Consider the following 20,012-nt stretch of genomic DNA (forward strand, 5'->3'; position numbering starts at 1 on the left):
TTGGTTAAGCCTGACATTATTTTAAAAATATATAAAAATAAAGTTTAAAAAACAAGTTTTTTGAACTGAAAGTTGGGAGCAACATTAAAAAATTAAATGAACAGAAACAATACTGTATATGAGGGGTCTACCCCTTCCTCAAACCCTTGCTCTTTTTGCTAAAGTTTGACTTTTTGTCCCGATTCTGTAAGAAAGCCAGTTCAAACACACGGAACATTGAATTAGAATAAGAAACTTTTTTAAAGCAAATTACAGACTTTAGCATAACAAGCAAAGGGTTAAGGAGGAGGCTGCCCTCCTAACATACAGAATAATTTATGTTTGTTTTAGGTTTTAATGTTGTTCCTTATTTCAGTTGAATATTTTTTTTCAATTATAATGGTTTAATTAGTCTATGCATTAATAAGTATATTAGTAGGCCCTTCAACCTCACAAAGATTTGACTGTAGCCAAGAATGCATGAAAGAAATTTATTGAGAACCTGTTCCCAAAGGCTGCTTGGAACATGTTTGGTGTTAATTAAATAATGAAAAAAAAAATTATAAATATTAGTTTGAAGAAATGATTTTATTCAGTGTCATATGTAGCAATGGTTTTAGAAACAACAAGTAAAACCAAGCCTAAAATAAGCGTTTCCACGTTGGTAAATGACATGAAACAATGACGAAAAGATTCCAAATTTCTATCAAAGCATGGCTTGTTTATATACAAAAGACAGAATATTCACGACAATAACTAACTTTCATGTGCAGCTGGTTTGTTAATAAAGCAAAATTTCCGTTTGGCTAATTATTACTTAGTCAATTAGTCAGACATAGGCCAATAACGAGGGTGTTCAGGGAAGTGGTCCCTACAGTGTTGAGATTTCTGCAATTTTTCCTTCAATATCCTATACTTTCTCTACAATTTTTCATTTGTCAAAGCTGTATCTCACTAATAAATGCTGATTTCTCCAAGATAAATCCTGTGTGTGTGCCTGGTTGTATTTATAGAATATTTTCACTTGCATTAAAACATGGCCAAAGTGTGATCAAGAAATATCAGAAGGAATGAATTTACCAAAAAAGATATTACTGCAAAACTGAATAAAGACATTACTTAACTGCACTGATGGACTGAGGATAGAGAACTCTCTTCAATTAATAAGCTAAGGATAAAAACTGACCTTTCTTAACTAATAAAAAACAACAAAAATAAGTGCTGTCCAATGATGGGGGTTGCCTCCCCCCATGGTAACCTAGTAAAGAAAAAACCTCCTCTTCTAGTAACAAGAAATTTAAAACCTGTTATAAAAGCATATTTATAAAAAACTTGTCTTGTGAGGAAAAATTGTTGCTAAACACTGACTCAGAAAGGGTATATATTTTTGGTTCATCTTAATTGTATAAGTTTATTATAAAAACAAATTTATGGGAATTTTTAAAAATAGCTTGCAACCCCTTAAAAATACCTGAAAATTGAAATGAAAAATGCCCCATTTGAATCATCATGGTTGAAAACCCTTATCCAGAGGTTTGCATGCCCCATTTAAAAAAAACAATCCTGTCATATTTTAGGCTGTATAGCACCAATACATCCCTTTTTTCTTTCTTTTTCTCTGTTGCTAGTAGAGCAATGGAATATTATAGAGTAGTTTAATGGTTCAATTAAAAGCTAATGCTTGCATTTATGTGCTATCTATAAATAATAGCAAAAAATGAGATGCATCTTTTGACAAAATCTATAATGAAGTAGCTAATTAAGTAGTACTGTTGCATACAGATTTATGCATATAAATTTCACTATCCAGTCTCAAAGAGTTCAAGGAGTAGCCTTATTTGAAAAAAAATTTAACTTTTTTTTCTTTTACAGCAATATGAACTACAAAGTGGAGTTCCTTTAAGATTTAGGAGACTTGCAAGATTCCTCATTTGATTCAGATCCTTTGGAAGAAAAAAAACATAAATGTAAGGGGTTTCAATTCTAATTTATTATTATGCACTAGTTACTATGCACTTAAAATGGAAGCATGCAAAAAAATGTGCTCAACAGCTCAACAAATTTATTTGGGGTTTAAAATTCTTACCATTCTACATTTACCCCTCTCCTACTGATAAGACATGAAACATTTGAGGACAGGTGTATAGATATGTTTTCAAAATACCTTTCAAACCACAACAGTACAAAAGAGTGTAGGAAGGCCAGGAAAACAACATATCAGGCCCAAACTTAGGTAGATCTATTTTCCTAAGGTTTTATTTGCATAGCACAACAGCCTTCCAAGTTATAAAAGCTGCACTTTTATGGATAGGCCCATTACAACACCACAACTACTTAAATCTTGTGTTAAAAGTGTAAGAGAATAGCTATTTACAAATTGCAGAGATTAAAAGACCAATTTTTACTCATCAAACTACAGAGATATAACTTACCTGACTTGAGCCATTTTTTCTCTGATCTCAGTTTTTCACTTAGGCTTAGTTCTTGGACATATATGACCAAAAAAATCCCAAGGTTATCAATGTTGTCTTTTTTGGACAACTATCTAGGGCCAAATGAAAAGCAGGTTGTCCCCAATTGGGGTGGGAGGATGTCATAAGGAAAGATTTATGCGGGAAATAGAAACATCCTGGGATTTTGTATGCGTTTTATTAGTTTTTTTATTGTGTAGCCCCTCCCCCAAAAAACTGTTCATTTCAGGTTTTAATGCTGCTCTTTACTTTCAGCTGAAAAAAGCTCCTTTATTTACTTAGTTTCTGACTGTTTTTTTTTCAAATCATGTCCAGGCCTAACCATGATAAGATATGGGCTACTGGCTACATTAAATGTAAGTTGATTGGTAGTATCCTAATTTTTAAGATTAAGAATTAAAATGTTGGATTATGATTAAAATTCAGGATAAGATTTAAATATTAAGTCAAACTTTCTGATGAACAGTAGTTTTGTTGAAAAAAATCTGTGTTGGCAACTAAGTTCCTGGATTGTCAGGAAATCTAGTGCTGTCTGAAGCTTGTGACCATGCTAAGTTTTGATACAAATCATGGAGAGATTGCCTATGCCCTGTCAAGGAATAGTCAATGAACTGTGAAAAGTGTCAAAAAAAAATGTTTCACTAAGGAACTTGCCCATCATCAATCTAAAATGCAGACACTTTATTCTGAGAAGGTCAGGAATTCATCTGATCTACTGTGGAAGCTATTACCTTGTACTATCTCCTTCAATTTGCCAGACACAAACGACACTCCTTTGCCTGAATGGATATCCCATTTTTTAAATGAATTTTCTGAGTATGATCCTGTTTTAGAGTCACAATTTTGTGACGAGATCTACAACTTCAATGAGGAATCTCCTGACCTTGATTTTGTTGTTACTTGTGATCCCGTCATAAAAGCCATATCCCAACTTAACAAGAAAGCGTCTTGTGGGATAGATAAGGCGAGTGCTCTACACATCATTAATGGAAGTTATGTATTGGTGCATCAATTCAACCTTCTCATGCAAATGATATTTGTTACAGGTATTGTTCCTTCCTTGTTCTGCATTGGTGATCTGACTCTGATTCCCAAAAAAGGAAAATCTGAGTTGCAATGTTCCTCTTTCCATCCCATCACTGTCTCTACTACAATATGCAAACTTTTTGAGTTCCTTTTTGTTGATGAGTTAATACAGAAACATTATGTTCCCCCATATCAGATCAGTTTTCAGGTTAATCTTGGCTGTTCTCATGCTCTTACAGCAGTTTTTACTGCCATTGCTGATGCTAAATCTTTGGGAGAAAGTATGAGCCTTGCTGGACATGATGTTAAACATGCATTTGATTCCTCAATTCATTTGTCCATACTTTTATATAGAAATCTTAGAGTGTGTTTATACATGATTTTAAAATTTTTGTTAATGTGAAATTATTTTGAGTGGGTGGTAGCAGGCTGATTTCTTTTTGAATGGTTTTGCTTTGTGTCATGAAGCTTGCAATAATGTGCTCTTTTAAATTATGTGTCCACTTTGATGGAATATATTTTGTTATTTTTTTTTGTATTTATCTAGGTCTAGATATATGTTTAGTAGATAATGAATTTTTTTTCGCCACCGCCACCCTCTACCATCACATTCATTAACTTTTATTGATAATGGTTAGAGGTATCGTCTTACCTCCTGGGAACAGCAATATCCTGCAACTTGAAAGTCAAAGGGTTGATTTTTCCAGCCAGTTTAAATGAAAGGATAAATAGAAATTTGGATATTAATGCTACTGAAATTTTCACAAATGAACCATCAAGGTATATTTTTAAAGAAGGGACACTACCCTTGTACTGTGATAGGCGCATTTTGGCCTTAACATTTTTCATTTAAATTTTCAGGGATTGAATTCTGTGCATAATTTTTCATCGGAATTAATTAATACTAATGTCTTTCAGGTGATCGCTTTAACTGAAACGTGGTTAAATGACAATAACTCGCAATTACTACATATCCCTGGTTATAATTTATATGTAAGGAATTAAGAGTATTACCAACATGGAGGCCTAGCAGCTTATATTCAGGCTGAGTAAAAGGTTTCAATAAGAAAAGATATTACAATATATAGAGAGAAACTTTGCAAGTGTTTTGTTCTACGTGTAGCTAGAGAGAATTTGAACTTGTGTATTGTTTTAGTGTATAGACCTGAACAGAGCCTGCTCCAAGACTTTATGGACCTATTTGAAGAACAATTAATGAAACTTCCAATTAACTCTATGCCATGTCTTATTATGGGGAATTTTAACATTGACCTTATAGATCAGTCATCTGCTAGCACTGAATTTATTAATAGAAGTTTATCTAATGGGTTTCATCCTTATATAAATATCCCTACAAGAATTACGAGAACATCAGCTAAGCTTCTGGATAACATCCTTTCTAATGTGCCCTTGAGTCTTCCCATAGTTCTTATCAACAATGTATCTGACCACTTTAGAGTTTCAGCTAGCTTTAGAACTGTAACGAAGGTGGTTAAAGGCAAAAATTCAAGGATTCCAGTGATCAGTTTAAAATGCGAAGGTAAAACTTAAAAAATGATATAGAAAAGGTAGATTGGTATATTGTTCTAGGCGAAGTTCAGGACACAAATTCGAGGTTTGTTTTATTTTATGAAAAGTTGCAGAGTTTGATAAGTCAAGTAGTCACATTGAAACCGTTTAATAGAAAGCACTCAAGTAAAAAACCTTGGATTAGTCCTGTGATTTTGAAGGAAATAAATGTAAGAGATAAATTGTTTAGAGCTCAAATAATTAACCCAACACAAGAAAATAAGCAATTATATAAAATTTATTGAAATAGGTTGAATACAATTTTAAGAAATGAAAAAAGAAACATTTTGAGAAAAAGTTTAAGGAGGTTGAAGGATGCCCTAAGAAAACCTGGGGACTAATAAAAGAAGTGATTGGATTAAAAATAAATAGCATACCTGGTGAATTAATTAGTGGGAAAGACTTTGAATTCTGAAAAGGACATATGCAATGAATTTCAGAGTTAATTTTTGAATATTGGTATGAATTTAGCTATGTCAGTTATACCTGATGGTGGTGATCCAACATTCAAGTCCTTACTGAGGGACCCAATTGATGTATCTCTTCACCTTAGACTTCTAACAGTTGATGAAATTAAAAAAATTATTGATGGGTTGCGTAGTAATTCATCTGGTAGCAATCATATTACTCTAAAAACCCTTAAATGTATTTTTCCTGTTACAGCTGAAGTTTTATGTGGGTTAACTAATGAGTGTTTTTGTCAAGGAAAAGTCCCAGACTTTTTTAAAGTTGCATGTGTAACCCCAATTCATAAGGGTGGTATTCAAAATAACCCAGGAAACTATAGACTGATATCTGTTTTACCCATCATTTCCCGTGTTTTAGTATTAGAATGATGAGTTTTTTGGAGGATCATAAGTTACTGGTAGAGACGCAATTTGGGTTCCATAGAAAAAGGACAACAGAACAGGCAGTGATTTATTTGACAACTATTAATGATGTATTGGATAAAGGTTTTAAAATAGGTGCTATATTTTTATATCTGATGAAAGCTTCCAACACTGTGGATCATGGACTTCTACTTAAGAAGTGTGAGGTGTTTGGTTTGAGGGGTAAATCATTAAATTTTTTAAGAAGTTTTTTTTAGTAATCGTTATCAGTATGTCCAACTAAATGATTCTTCTTCTGAAAAAAAGTGTATTGAAATAGGTGTTCTGCAAGGATCAATTCTTGGTCATATATTATTCTTGATATTTATTAATGATTTACCAAATTGTCTAAATAATTTTTGCTATAGAATAAATGAACTAACAGTAAACCCGACTAATGAAACAGTTTCACTTTTTACTGATGACACAACAGCCATTAGCACAGCTAAGACAGCAGAGCTGCTGCAGATTTCCACAAAGGAATCAGTTAATAGAATTATAGCATGGCTGAGGGTAAATAAATTACGGATTAACATGGCTAAGTCTAACTTTATTATTTTCTTGCAATCATCAAACATTTACCCATGGATCAGGGAATTAGATATGCCCAATGACGTTATAAAACGGACTGCATCTTTTAAATACCTTGGGATTGTGATAGATGAAACTCTATCTTTTAAGGAACATGTAACTTTAACTAGCAAAATTCTGGCAAGAAATCTTGGTATAATGAAGAAACTCCAACATTGTTTTCCCAAGTCTGCCCTTTGCCATCTTTATTTTTCTTTAATACACCCATATATACTTTATTGTTCAAGTATCTGGCTCTCTACTTTTTCTTCTATCCTAAAACCAATAGGAGTTCTACAAAATCATGCAGCAAGAATTTTAGCTGGTATATCTCCATGTATGTCTGTTTGAGAAATTTACCCAACTTTAAAAATTTTGCCAGCTGCAGGCCTTCATGAATTCTATGTATTGTGGTTTATTTTTGGACTGCAGCAGGATGTTCAGCCTTGTTGTTTTGGTGATTTATTGTCCATTAGGTCTACTGTTCATTCTCATGATACAAAGGGTAGTGCAGACTTCTGTGTACCTAGAGGTATATCTTCCCATTCATGTTTTTTATAGAGGTACACAGAAATGGAATAGTTTGAATAGTGATATTAAGACTATTGGTGACCCCAATATTTTTAGATAAATCATTAAGGAACTGCTTTTTGCTGAATATGAGTTTTGACTGATTAATTGATTTATTTATTGTGGGGGTTTTGTTGATATGATGTCCCCAGAGGATGCATAATATATGATATTATTTTGTATTTTTTGTTTAGTGTGATGGTATTAGTGGTGTTGGTGGCCAAGTGTTCTTTGTTTTAAGGATTTTGTTTTCTCTACCTCCCCCATGGACAAGCTTTGCTTTTTAGGGGAGGAAGCAATAATTTTTTGTTGATATGTTTTGTTTTCAATAAAATCCATCAAAAAAAAAAAAAAAAAATTAACTCCCATCCTGTTTTCCCCTGGAATTGGCTCTTCCTCAATCCCAATACAATTGCTGTAATTCTTGTGTGAGGCCAAACTCTTTGAACCTCTCAAATATGCTTGTGATTCATCAGTACCCCATCCTTGTAAAGAAAGGGACTAGACAGGGAACTATCACTTCCCCAACCCTGTTCAATAATAGTGTCCTGGATGCTCAGGCAAAGTGTCTTCCTTCATGCATTCTTGGGAGAATCAATGTGTCTCTTATTTGTTATGCTGACAACACTTTGAATCTCAGCTGTACAATCCAGTAGATTGAGCAAAATTTCAAAATCCTCAAAGATGAATATTTGAAAATTGGGCTGTCTTTTAATCCTGAGAAAACTGAAGTTGACCTTTTCAATTGGTAAAATCCATCTACTTCTCTTCTAAATCTGGACGGTTATCTTGTTAAACCTACAGACCCTATTACATACCTGGGCCTTCCAATTGGCACAACTATTGATCACACACATTGTTTGCTGATTTCTCATGTTGAGCTTAAAATTAGCATTTCTTATGCTGGAGGTAAAAAGTAAACTACATTTCAGCTGTTACCTTCTAGCATCTATTTACAACACCACAGCCCTTCCACATCTGCTTTACATTGCTCTTTTCTGGAAATTCTTTACAGTTACAGATAAAAAGCACTTACAATCAATCTTCTTTAGATTTGCTAAATATCTGTTACATTTGCCCTCTTGGACAAGAAACTGTAAAATTATTCATTTGTATAAGCTAGCTGACCCTAACATTAGAATTAATAAATTTCTATCCTGATTTCAAAGTAAGTTTAATCATCCATGGTCATCAATTTGTACACAATAGCTTGTTTGTATTAATATAATGTATGTAATGATTTTTTTTTGTGATATAGTTGGATTTTGGATGTATGTTTTTTTTTCTATCTATTTGTTACTTTAGTGACTACTCTGTCGATGTAACTTTTTTGACAGGCAATAAATGAATAAGAATAATTCCAGAACCTCAATGATGTGCAGGTGAGGTTAATTGAGGTACTTTTCTCTGCCCAATGGGCACTGACTTTTGAAAAGATTTGTGTTACAAAAATAAAACCTTCAGAAACAGATTTACATCTCAAATCAGGCACAGAAAAGTGCTTTAATTCTAATATTTTAGTTTAATCTGGTAAAATTCTACTTTAGCTACTTTTGACTATGTTGGAAAGGGTTTAAGATAGGAAAATGAATCTTTTAGGGATGGGTCTACAGGCTAAAGCATGACCTGGGAAGGTATTTTGAAGTACCCACCTCCACTACTTCTCCCTCTAGAAGGTTCTGACCTTTAAAAATATGTGTGTTAGCAAAACCTTTCAAAATAGATCTTCTGCTATAATGAAGTACAACAAAATTGTTTTCAGCTTCACAACTTTGGTCAATCCCAATTTATAAGGTTCTAAAGATATGCAAATAAATTTCCTAAATTTTGAAAAAAAAATCATTGATATGGCTTAAAATTTTACTCACATAATAGGAATTGCATCTTAGGAACTAAAGCCAGAGAAAAAGAAACTCATAACTGTAATTTAAGGTAAAATGTTGTTTTTTAAAATTTTCAATATGTATATACCTGTCATGTAGGCAAATTTCAGGACCCTCTAGGGAGGAGTGGAGGTAGGTACTTCAAAATACCTTCCTGGGTCATACTTTAGCCTGTGGACCCATCCCTGAGAGTTTCATTTTTTAACTTAACCCCATTCTAATATAGCCAAAAGTAGCTAAAATAGAATTTTACCATTTAATCCTGATGTGCAGCCTGGGGCTTTAACAATTTGAAAAACTGGCCTACTTCTTAGGTTTAGAGAAAAAAAAATATTGATAGACCTATGGTTTAAAATCCTGTTGAGATTAGAATAATTGCATTTCAAAAACTAGAGCCAACGAAATAGAAAACAATAATGAAGAATTGAGGTAATTTTTTGGTAAAATTCTACTTTAGCTACTTTTTGTCTAAAGTAGGATACATAGCCTAGGTTAGTGATAAATAAATGATGTAGAACTTGACCCATTTAACAAGTTATGATATATTTCTTCACCTAGCTCACAAAATTATCTTTAAAAATATCATTTGAAAAAAGTTTGTCAAAAAAACAATTGTTTACACTTTGCTAGGTTAACCAGGTCTCCTTACCTAGTTGACCAAATTCCAAACATAGGAAGAGTGCCTTTAGTAAGAGAAAGCTAATGTGGAGTGACTCCATGTCTGAACAAAGTTAATTAATAACAACTTATAAATTTCTTTGTAACATCACTCCACTAATTAGCAACTATAAAAGCTTTTGTTCAGTTAACATGTTGAGCCTGAAATTAATAGATATATCTATCGCCACCTATTTAATAAAAACTCTATCTGAATAATTCTGTTAAAACAGGGTTAAAATTAACTTTATCGGGATCATTCATTTAACGTTATCTTCCCAAATGAGCCAAATTAAAAAGTTTGATGAGCATCAGCAACATTTTAAAAGAATGTTTTATGGGTCTCTGATTGACACTTTTATTCCAGCAGCCCCGAACAAAAAGACTGCGCATACTCTCTTTTGATTTAGCTCAACATTTGCTAAAATTCCCTGGAAGTTTCAAATTGATACCCTTTGACGTTTTCTATATATTGCAGACACAACTGAATGGATATAGTGTCTTTTGATTTAGTACAACATCCCCCTTAATATTCTCTGTAAATTTAAACTTAACACCCTTTGCCGTTCCTGAAATATTACACCTATCCCTTTTTGGAAACTTCTATGCACTTGGTTAAGTTTCAACTTGTCACCTCTAGGTATTCCTAAAAAGGGGTATTGGCAGGGCCGTTACTAAAGGGGACTCCCCTCCCTTCCCAATAGGTCCTTAAAAAGGACTTTTGTCTCCCGAAGCCCGGTAAAAGCTATAATGTGTCGGTGCGAAGTGAAGCTTTTGGAAAAAATTTCGTTAGGGGAAGCCCAATAAAACCTAATACTTCATTTGCGCAAAGTCGATAAAAATCAATTGAATCTCTAAAAAACAATTTTTAATTGGATCCCTACAAAACTTGGTATTTTCTCAGTACAGTGTAATATCATAAAAGATTATTGTCGATCAAAGGACAACAAATTTTGCTGCTTCATCTGCACGAACTTGACAAAACCCCTCAGACCCTAGAAAACAAGTGGTCGGGCGGAGTCTTACAAAACTCAGTATTTTGTCTGTCTCACACTATGTCATAAATGACTTCAATTGGGCAAAGACGACAAATTGACAACGTCGCAAAGATACAAAACTACTAGACCCACTAGAAACTACAAGACCCCTGCGCCGCGCCGGCGGATCGACCGAACACCGCCGACGAGTAGCCCGGTTGACCGCCACCGAAGTGTCGCTACCCCGCCGGCGTGCCGTGGGCGTTCCTACGCCAGCAGAGGCAGCGGCATTCGGTTGACTTTAAATTGATTTTGTGGCAATTCTTTATTGCGTCAACCGCAAAGTCGGAGCTTTTCTTTCCTGATTAGAAATCAAGCAGGGCTTGCACTATCCCCGAATTTTCAGGTATTTTCCTGAAAATCTATGCGTCACCCTGAAAAAAATTTGGTTCTCCGAATCCCCGAAAATCACACAATCACGGTACCACCCCTAGCGATTTATCACCAGTGAATTTCCCTGCCAAATATTACTTTGCATACCATAATTCTTCACTATTCACTTGTTCATTAATTTTCGGCTCTTATTTTACTTTGCACAAAAACCAGACAGATGCAATATGCAATTGCAAATATTGCAATATACACAGTTCTTCATATGTTGACAAAAAAAGTATCGTCTTTATGAAATGAGTTTAAATCATTTTGAACGCAGTTTCGCAATTGCTATTTCTTACATCATTCGTAGTCAAGAATTTTGTTTTCAAGTTTAATAGAATTATAAAAGTATTTACTACTATACAGCTTCAGCCTTCAGTTGAATTTTGAAGTTAATAGCCGACAGATTGTTTCTACAGCTGAATTGTAAGTTTGTAGAATTTTTTTTTTCTTTTGCTGCTTTTAGATAAGATTTTCTTAATATTTAATTCTCAATTGTTGAACACCTGATTGATTAAAGAAAATATAATCTTCTTTCTGAAAAAATGTTACCCCCCCCCCCCAAAAAAAAAAACTAAAAAAAAAAAAAACCTTCTATTAAGACAAAATTTAGCTATAAACTAAGCTATGTACAAGATTGGGAATTAAAGATTGAAACGGGAGTTACCCCAAGAATAGGATTCATACAAAAATTGTAATTTTTTTTTTTCAGGAGCATAATTTTATTTAGACACAAATTACAAAAAACAAAGGCCATGGAACATTTTGGTTCGTTAGGCCAACTCCAACTTCCAACAGATAATTCAATATAAATAAACAAAAACAAAACATTACCCCCCCCCGAGGGGCTAACAAAACAACGCAACTAAAAATTCCATTATGGCACTACTAAAAAAAATCAAAAATAAAACAAAAAATAAAATAAAATCAAACAAACTGATAAATATTCTTACAAGAATCCCTCAATTTCCCCCGGAAAATACTACGGTCATGCTCACGCACAACCCCAATTGGTAAATGACTCCAGGAGCTCGGCAAAACATGCCGAGCAGAGAACTGTGACCGGGTTGTTTCACACTGCGGCCGCCGAAAAGCATCTGCATTTCTTGTATTATAATTGTGAAGATCCACACCAGTTATAAACATGCCATTAAAACACTCTGAGGTTAGGTTATTAATAATATCAAACATTAGCATAGATCGATAAAAAAGGAATATACCTGCTAGAGGAAGAATATTCAGTTTCAAATCCACATTTCTCACTGAATCTCTCGGTCCATAATTTGCTAAAATCCTAATGGAAGAATTCTGCAAAGCTCTAAGTCGTTTCAGATGGGATTGAAAAGTTGAAGACCATACCGATCAGCAATATAAAAGGTAACAATGGACAAGGGAAAAATACAAAAGTCTAAGGAAAATTTTCGGACAAATATTCTTCACTTTTCTAATAATTCCAAAATTACGGTCGATTTTAGATGTTATAAAACTTATATGATCTGAAAAACTAAGCGTCTCGTCTACAATAATGCCTAAATACCTAGTCGAGTGCACTCTATTAATAAATGAATTTCCACACCTCAACTTATCTATCCAAGGATAATACTTTTCAGAACGTGCAAACAACACAAAATTACACTTCTTAAAATTTATTTTCAGCTTATTCAACCTAGTCCACTTTCCAATCAAACTTATATCATGTTCAACTGCTCGGATCAACTTTTTTTCAGTTCTTGCGCATACCGTTAAATTATTATCATCAGCAAATAAAACTAATGCTTTTACAGGGATCGCATTTGGGTCTCCACTGTTTATTGAATCAACAATATTAGATAAAATTCCTCATAGATCATTAATATATACAGCAAATAACAGTGGACCAAGGGGAGATCCCTGTGGGACTCCACACTCGACATCATATTCACATGTAGCTTGTTTTCCGTCATTCAAATATAATTTTCTATCACTTAGGTAAGACTTCAACAGATTCAGAGCTCTTCCTCTTATACCGGCATTATCTAATTTACTCAATAGAATTTCATGGTCCACAGAATAGAACGCATGTAAAATATTTAAAAATACAGTTATGACTTTAAGATGTTTATCAAGGCCATCATTGACCAACGTTGTAAGAAACTGAACTGCATGCTCTGTAGAATGTTTCTTTCTGAAACCAAATTGGTTCTTAAAGAAAAATCATTTTTTCTCTAGAAATGTCTCAATCCTTAGGCATAATATCTTCTCCATTATTCTAGCTATAATCGGAAGCAGTGATATTAGTCTATAGTTACTAGGATCTTCTCGGTCACCCTTAAAAATTGGCACTATTTTTGCAGTTTTAAACGGCTGAGAAAAGATTCCATCCTTAAAACACCTATTAATATGTTAGACAAGTTGATCCTTAATAACTGGAAAAAGTTCTTTCAGGACGCGGAGGGATAGAAAATCTGATCCAGCGGAATTGTTCTTTATTCCAGAAATCACTGTTAACACTTCACTTTCATTCGTATTTTGCAGCCACATACTTGTTTCACTAGCTGCCCCAATATATTGGTGAAACAACCCTTCGTTTTGATGTATACTTACTGACTGCCTAATTTCATTACCTGCTTTAGAAAAATGATCGGCCAGTTTTTCATTAAAATCTGCCTGGCATTGTTCACTTTCACATGGCTTCTTGTCACTTTATCCAATTATTGACCGAATAACTTTCCAAGTCTTCAAAGAGCTATCTCTACACGACTCAAACATTCTCGAGAAATAATCCTTTTTTGCTTTTCTTAACAATTTATTGAGCGCGTTATTATAGTTCTTATAAATATTTCGGTCTAATTCTCGGTCAGTAGTTTTACTAACCTTATACAATGCATGCTTCCTCTTGATGCTAGCCAAAAGACTGCGGGATATCCATGGCTTTTTGCACTTCTTTCATTTTTTTTCTTTATAGTTATCTTAATACACACTTCATTGATCAAATTTGTAACTTTTTCATACCACAGTGCAAACCTGTCACCATAATTTGCGCATTCACTTAAACAACTCCAATCACATTCCTCAAGTCACTCTTTCATTTCATTAATACTTAATTTATCAAAATAAGAGTATTGTCTATTTCTATTCTCAGAATCATTATGCATGTCTTTTTCAATATCTATACATACCATAATTAAACAGTGATCGGACACATCATTTGGGATTACAATTGGGCTATCATACTTAACACTCGAAAAAATGTTGTCTATCAAAGTTTCATACGTCTCAGTAATACGAGTACACACATCAATTACTGGATGAAGATTAAAACTAAACATAAGATTACAAAAATTATTAGGAACCACATTTTCCCCATTCTTCATATCAATATTAAAATCACCCATCACAAAACAATGGGCCAAAGATGGTAGTTGCATCAGTTGGGACTCCATATAATTCATAAATTGTTGTAACGAACTTGAAGGAGTCCTATATACAATTACTACATAAAATGTATCCTTATTCATTTAAACCAGCAAAATCATACTTTCAAATACCATTTCACCAAAAAAACTGACAAATCATCTCTTACCTTAGAATTAATGCTTGACTTCACATATGCTGCAAGCCCACCATGTTGATGTATCATTCTATTCTTCCTATAAAACGAGTAACCATTAATATCAAGTAGCACGTCATAATGATCATTAAGCCAAGTCTCAGTCAACCCAACAATATTTATATCACTCACACTATCACACAACTCAGAAATGTACCTAAAACTACTATTTAACCCTTGACAATTCAAATGCATCAACATAGGCTTCCCAGAGCTATTGGGTGAAAATATATCAATGGGGAAAGCATACCTCGCTGGTGGTCCCAGTCTCATACTCCACATATCATCACCATCCTGGAGTACCATATCAACCTCTTCATAAAAGTTTACCCTATTATTTTCTAGTAGTGCCAACTTTTCATTAATCCCTGACATTTATCTTACCATAATAACCATATACTTCAAAGCCCGTCGGCGAAGTTTCACTATATGAACTATCAAAAACTCGAACACTAATATAAATCAAGGAGGCACACTTGTGCCTCTATAAAGAGGCGACCCACCACAATGTTAAGCGATTTCCGGTCCTAGTGGCCGAAGGGCGACAGCGGTGATCGCATTTTGTAGCCCAAGCTCCAACTAAGAAACGTGCAAAATTTCACCCCCTCCGACTTTATCTTCATGGGTAAAAGTGGGCCGGAAGTTTCGACCCTCCGACCACAGCCCCCCTTTAACGTTGTCCGATTGGGCTGAAATTTAGAGGTTAAGCTTTCCTTGGGCCCGGGAGCTTATTCTCGAAATTTCAGCTCAATCCGATCACTCCTTCCCTGTTTTCCAAAAACCAAATATAGCCACTTAAAGTTCATTTCTCTTTTCTTTCTTTTTTATCAGCCACGCCTACAGGCCACAGTTGGCAACGGATCCGGATGAATGAGGACTCATTCGAAGCGGAATTCGACCTGTTAGGGTATTTTAATATTTTCAGACCGAAAAAATTTTCTCCCGAATTTACATTTACGAAAAACCTCGTTTTCCTATAAGAGCCCATGTTAATTTTTCCCACCACAGCCCCCCTTTAAAGTTGTCTGATCGGGCTGAAATCAAGAGGATAGGCTTTCCTGGGGCCTGGGAGCTAATCCTTAAAATTTCAGCTCAATCTGATTACTCCTTCCCTGTTTTCCAAAAACCAAATATCAAGTTTTGCGGGGATTTGCTTGCGTCAAAAATACATCGCACAGATTAATCATAATGTAATGTCTCTGTGGTACAGTGGTCGCTATTCCTGACTGTCAGGCGGAAGATCCGAGTTCGATTCTCCGTCAGAGAATTTTTTTTATATATTGAATTTGAAGTTTAAAAAAGAAACTCAGTTTCTATTTTAAATCCAATCTATTAAATCCTTCGGCTCAACAGGCGTATCCAGAAGAATATCAGAGTCGGCCTTCAGGTTACAGGTAAGTCTCCACTGCTTTGATAACATGGGGCCTGGGGCGGCTGATAAAAATCTTACTGTGCATTTGATTTGAGTATTCAGGAATTAAAAGCCTTAACACAAGAATCTTCAAAAGCGGGGGGTTTGGGAGTTGGCAGTCCCCCATCTTCAACTCCTGAATAGATCAGCTAACAGTTAGTTAAGCAATAATAAGCTATAAACTGTACAAAAACGTGCAGAAATTATTTGAAAAAAACTACGTTTTCTAAAGAGTTAAAGAGGCTGAGTCACAAGTTCGAACCTTAAAACATACATGGATTAGGAGGTGCAGTTGGGGGGCTGCCGCCCCCAAACCCCGCTTCCGTATATGAAAGGGGCTGTGCCCTCCTCAACGACTCGCTATTTACGCTAAAGTTTTTATTGTTTAAAAAAAAGAGTTGTGAGAAAGTCAAACTTTAGCTTAAAGAGCGAGGCGTTGAGGAGGGCATAGCTCCTTTCATATACGGAAGTGGGGGTTTGGGGGGCGGCAGCCCCCCAACTGCACCTCCTAATCCCTGTACGTTTTGAGGTTCGAACTTGTGACTCAGCCTCTTTAACCCTTTAGAAAACGTAGTTTTTTTTTCAAATAATATAACTAAGAAGTGCATACTTTCATAATGTATAGGCTATTCTGGTATTTGAACATTTTTACTGTTGATCACTATATTGCTTATAAAATTGTCTGGGATCTGTTCCATCGTATACTTATCCACAGGAGCATTTGCATGACGTCGAATGCACAAAAGAGGTGGTACTGACTTTGTAACCCAAACGTCCAATTCGCGAATTTGGCAGTCATTAATTTTCTTTCTAAGTGCTAGTAATTTCTGACGAGTTTCTATAACAGAAAGGGCCATATAATCCGTCAAATAGATATTTTAAAAGTTCATGAAAACTTTTCTATTTAGTTTTTTAGCGTTCTTCAAGAAAGCCAGTCAAGTCTCTATACTATGCATCTCAATCTTGATAAATTTTTTCTCCTTTCCATATTCCAAAACCGAGAAATCGCAGTTCTGCCCATATTCTAACCCTTCTTTAACAACCTTCTCCAACACATTTTTGGCTGATTCCATATCGCTTGCCAAAACATTCCATAAAATCACGTTCTTGCGAGTTTTTTTTACTTTCTACTCGCTGGAGATTATGATTAACGGCAGACAACTTGTTTGTTAACCTCACATTTTCATTAGCCAAAACTGAAATTTGCACCTTTAGATTTGACGCCTCATCTTCTATGGCAGAAATTCGCGGCTTTAATTCGGCAACTTCCTTATTTGAATCCGTCACAGATCTCTTCACTTCAAGCAAAGGGTTTTCTACTGTTTTCATGGTGTAAGTTAGACCTTGTAAAGCAGTTGAGTTACCCTTTACTGTTGCCGAAATAATAGCTTTTTTGTCGGTAAACGATTTGATTGACAATTGTTCAACCGATGTTCCTGAAGAAACATTTGAGATGTTTGAGCTGTCAAGTTCTTGTTGCTTCTTTCGTTTTTTTGTCATTTCCAATGAAACCTTGCCAACAAATTTAAAGTATACAAAAGAACGTGCTCCCCTTGAAAGCTCCTTATTTTATCCAAGTGGAGCAAAACGTGCAATTTGCTTAATCGGCCTTTAATCACGACAAACAGCTGAAATCTCGAACATTCAGCTTCTAATTTGCCAATTCTCTCAAGGTAAACGATTATCCTGCTGTTATTATCCGCAAAAAATTTTTCATGAACACTTGCAAATCACGCAATAGCTAGGTTAGAATGCAATTGAAACTACTTGTATGGATGCATTCAGGTAGATTTAATTTCGTAACAATGAAACCACTATCTGAATAGTTCAAATTATAATCCTTTTTAAACTGGTTTAGCTCTTCACACTTTGAACTCTGAAAGTGAAATTACCTTAAGGAGGGGAGGGATAGGGGGTTATCACTTTTAAATGATAATACCTCTTCTTTTTTTTTATTGAAAGCAGGGATGCCGAAATGATAAGTATTTTTTCATTTAAAGTGGAGACGGAAGAAAATGATATCAAATTCCCTGGAAACCATTGAAATATTTTGAAAGACCCACGGCCCCCATTGGATATTTTGCGATTTCTCATAGGCTACTGGCCTAATTTGGCTTTTGTGTGTGCTCCCTTTTAATTAGATTCTTTGGATTTTATTGAATGCCAAGGCGAATCTATGACTCAGTTTTCCATAATTTGAAGTATATCTGAATAATAGGGGGGTGGGCAAAGAAATTTATTATATTTAAGTGATAGTACCTTGATTTTTTTTTATTGAAAGCAGGCATGCCAAAAAATTGAAAATTTGACAAAAATTAACAAGATTTTCGTGAGTTATACTTGATACAGCACTTGTATAGTTTTATCGTCCAAAGGGAAAGGGACACATGCATCCAACCCGTTTTTTTCTTATTGATGAAACGAGTTTACTTTGAAAACATTCATTCATAAGTACCAGGCAGATTCACACTAAAACGAATTGGTGTGGCGAAACCGATATCGACATCTCCACCTAACGTTGCGCTCGAGTGACAATGGCGCCCTTGGTCCAGTGCCCAAATTACATTAAAAGGCCAGGTCATAATAAAAGCTTTCAATTGGGGAGGTTCAAGGAGGGGTCTTTGACAGTCTTATGACCTCAGGGTAAAGATGTTGCAACGTTCTTGCGTATCTACAGTGGTTTGAAAAATTCAATTACCCCACAAATGATGACCAAAAATATGCAGAAATGTAACATTTGGAACATTAGAACACATTTTTCAAAGAAAAGCAAAAAATGCTAAATACCCCTAACTATGCTTGAAAGCTATTTTAAAAGGAAACTCTTTGGAGATTTCCATTGATATGACCATAGCACAAGCTTTGAACCTGGGTGGGGATCAAAGAGGAGTCTTTGAGTATTTTGACCACAGGTGACTTATTGTTGCGACTTTCTTAAATTTGATAATTTTTGTGAGCATTTGGAAATCAAAACTTAAACTCAATAACTGATACTAAGTCTCCTAATATTTTGCTCGGATTAAAATTGACGAACTAGGAAGAAAATCTTAACATCTTGTTGGAGCTACTTCATTCTGCATATTATTTCATTTACTTACATTTAAAACGGATGAACTTTTTTTTACCTAAGAAAATAGTTGGCACTTCATTTTTCTTCATACCGAACAAACAATTAAGTGTTTTTTGCTTCAGTGAAATTGAAGTGTTCTCATGTGAAGTGTTCATCATGTAGTTTTCAATTTGATAAATTTACTCCTTTTAGATGTAGTTTATAATTTAGCTGATATTAGGTATTTATGAGTTTATAATTTGAAGTGAATTCCCAAAATAAAAAATGAATAATATCCAAAAGAGCAGCCAAAAGCAATGAAAAAAGCAGCAGTTCAGCCTTAACCTACATGACATATTCTATAGAGAAGCCAAAAAACTTTAAAATGCATCTTTTTTTAAACTGTTATTAAAAAACAGTTTTGAATACAAGGAAGGCTTTTTAGGAATCCAAAAGAGAAAAAAAAAAAACAGCATCAGAGTCGCCGATTTCAACCGTTTTAAAGGTGACAAAACAGCTAAAGGCAAAGGGTATTATGAAAAGATTAAGCTTCTATGCTCAAACTTATATTCAAAGTTTTTGCCCAGATAACTGACGAATTTTGTGATATGGTATTTGAAGTTTTTTATGCAGTAATGCTCGATGAAAAGAAACAACTAATTTTGATAATTATTTATGTTAAGAATACATAGCTACTAGATACTTCAACTATTATGCAAGGGTTCTGAAACGCCACAGCCATTTCGTTTCTACCAGATTTCTACTTTCTACTTGAGGAATAACGAAGAAGACCAGTATTGAGCCAGCGACTTGTGAAGTTTTGAATTCATGAATAGGCTCGAATCTGTTGTAAATTTAAGCTGTGATTTGAGAAAGACTGATGAAAACATTAATGTTTGCGGTCAACATTTATCACACCGGTGGCGCGCCGCCGACATCTTACCAGCGACGCTTGTT

General features: G+C 34.6%; 1 protein-coding gene across 1 annotated transcript in view; it reads right to left on the bottom strand.

Annotated features, from left to right (window-relative positions):
* The window catches only part of kuz (zinc-dependent metalloprotease kuz), a 90,659-nt gene extending 80,899 nt beyond the window's left edge, over positions 1–9,760 (bottom strand). Inside the window, 1 exon segment of the mRNA XM_089094844.1 lies at positions 9,587–9,760. Within this exon segment, the coding sequence (XP_088950970.1) occupies positions 9,587–9,656 (70 nt within the window). The 5' untranslated portion in view covers positions 9,657–9,760.
* Positions 9,761–20,012: the final 10,252 nt, after the last annotated feature.

The sequence above is a fragment of the Artemia sp. Qi Xiang Cuo genome, chromosome 9 (genome assembly GCF_049724085.1).
Source record: "Artemia sp. Qi Xiang Cuo chromosome 9, ASM4972408v1, whole genome shotgun sequence".
In the NCBI taxonomy this organism is placed as follows: Eukaryota; Metazoa; Arthropoda; class Branchiopoda; order Anostraca; family Artemiidae; genus Artemia; species Artemia sp. Qi Xiang Cuo.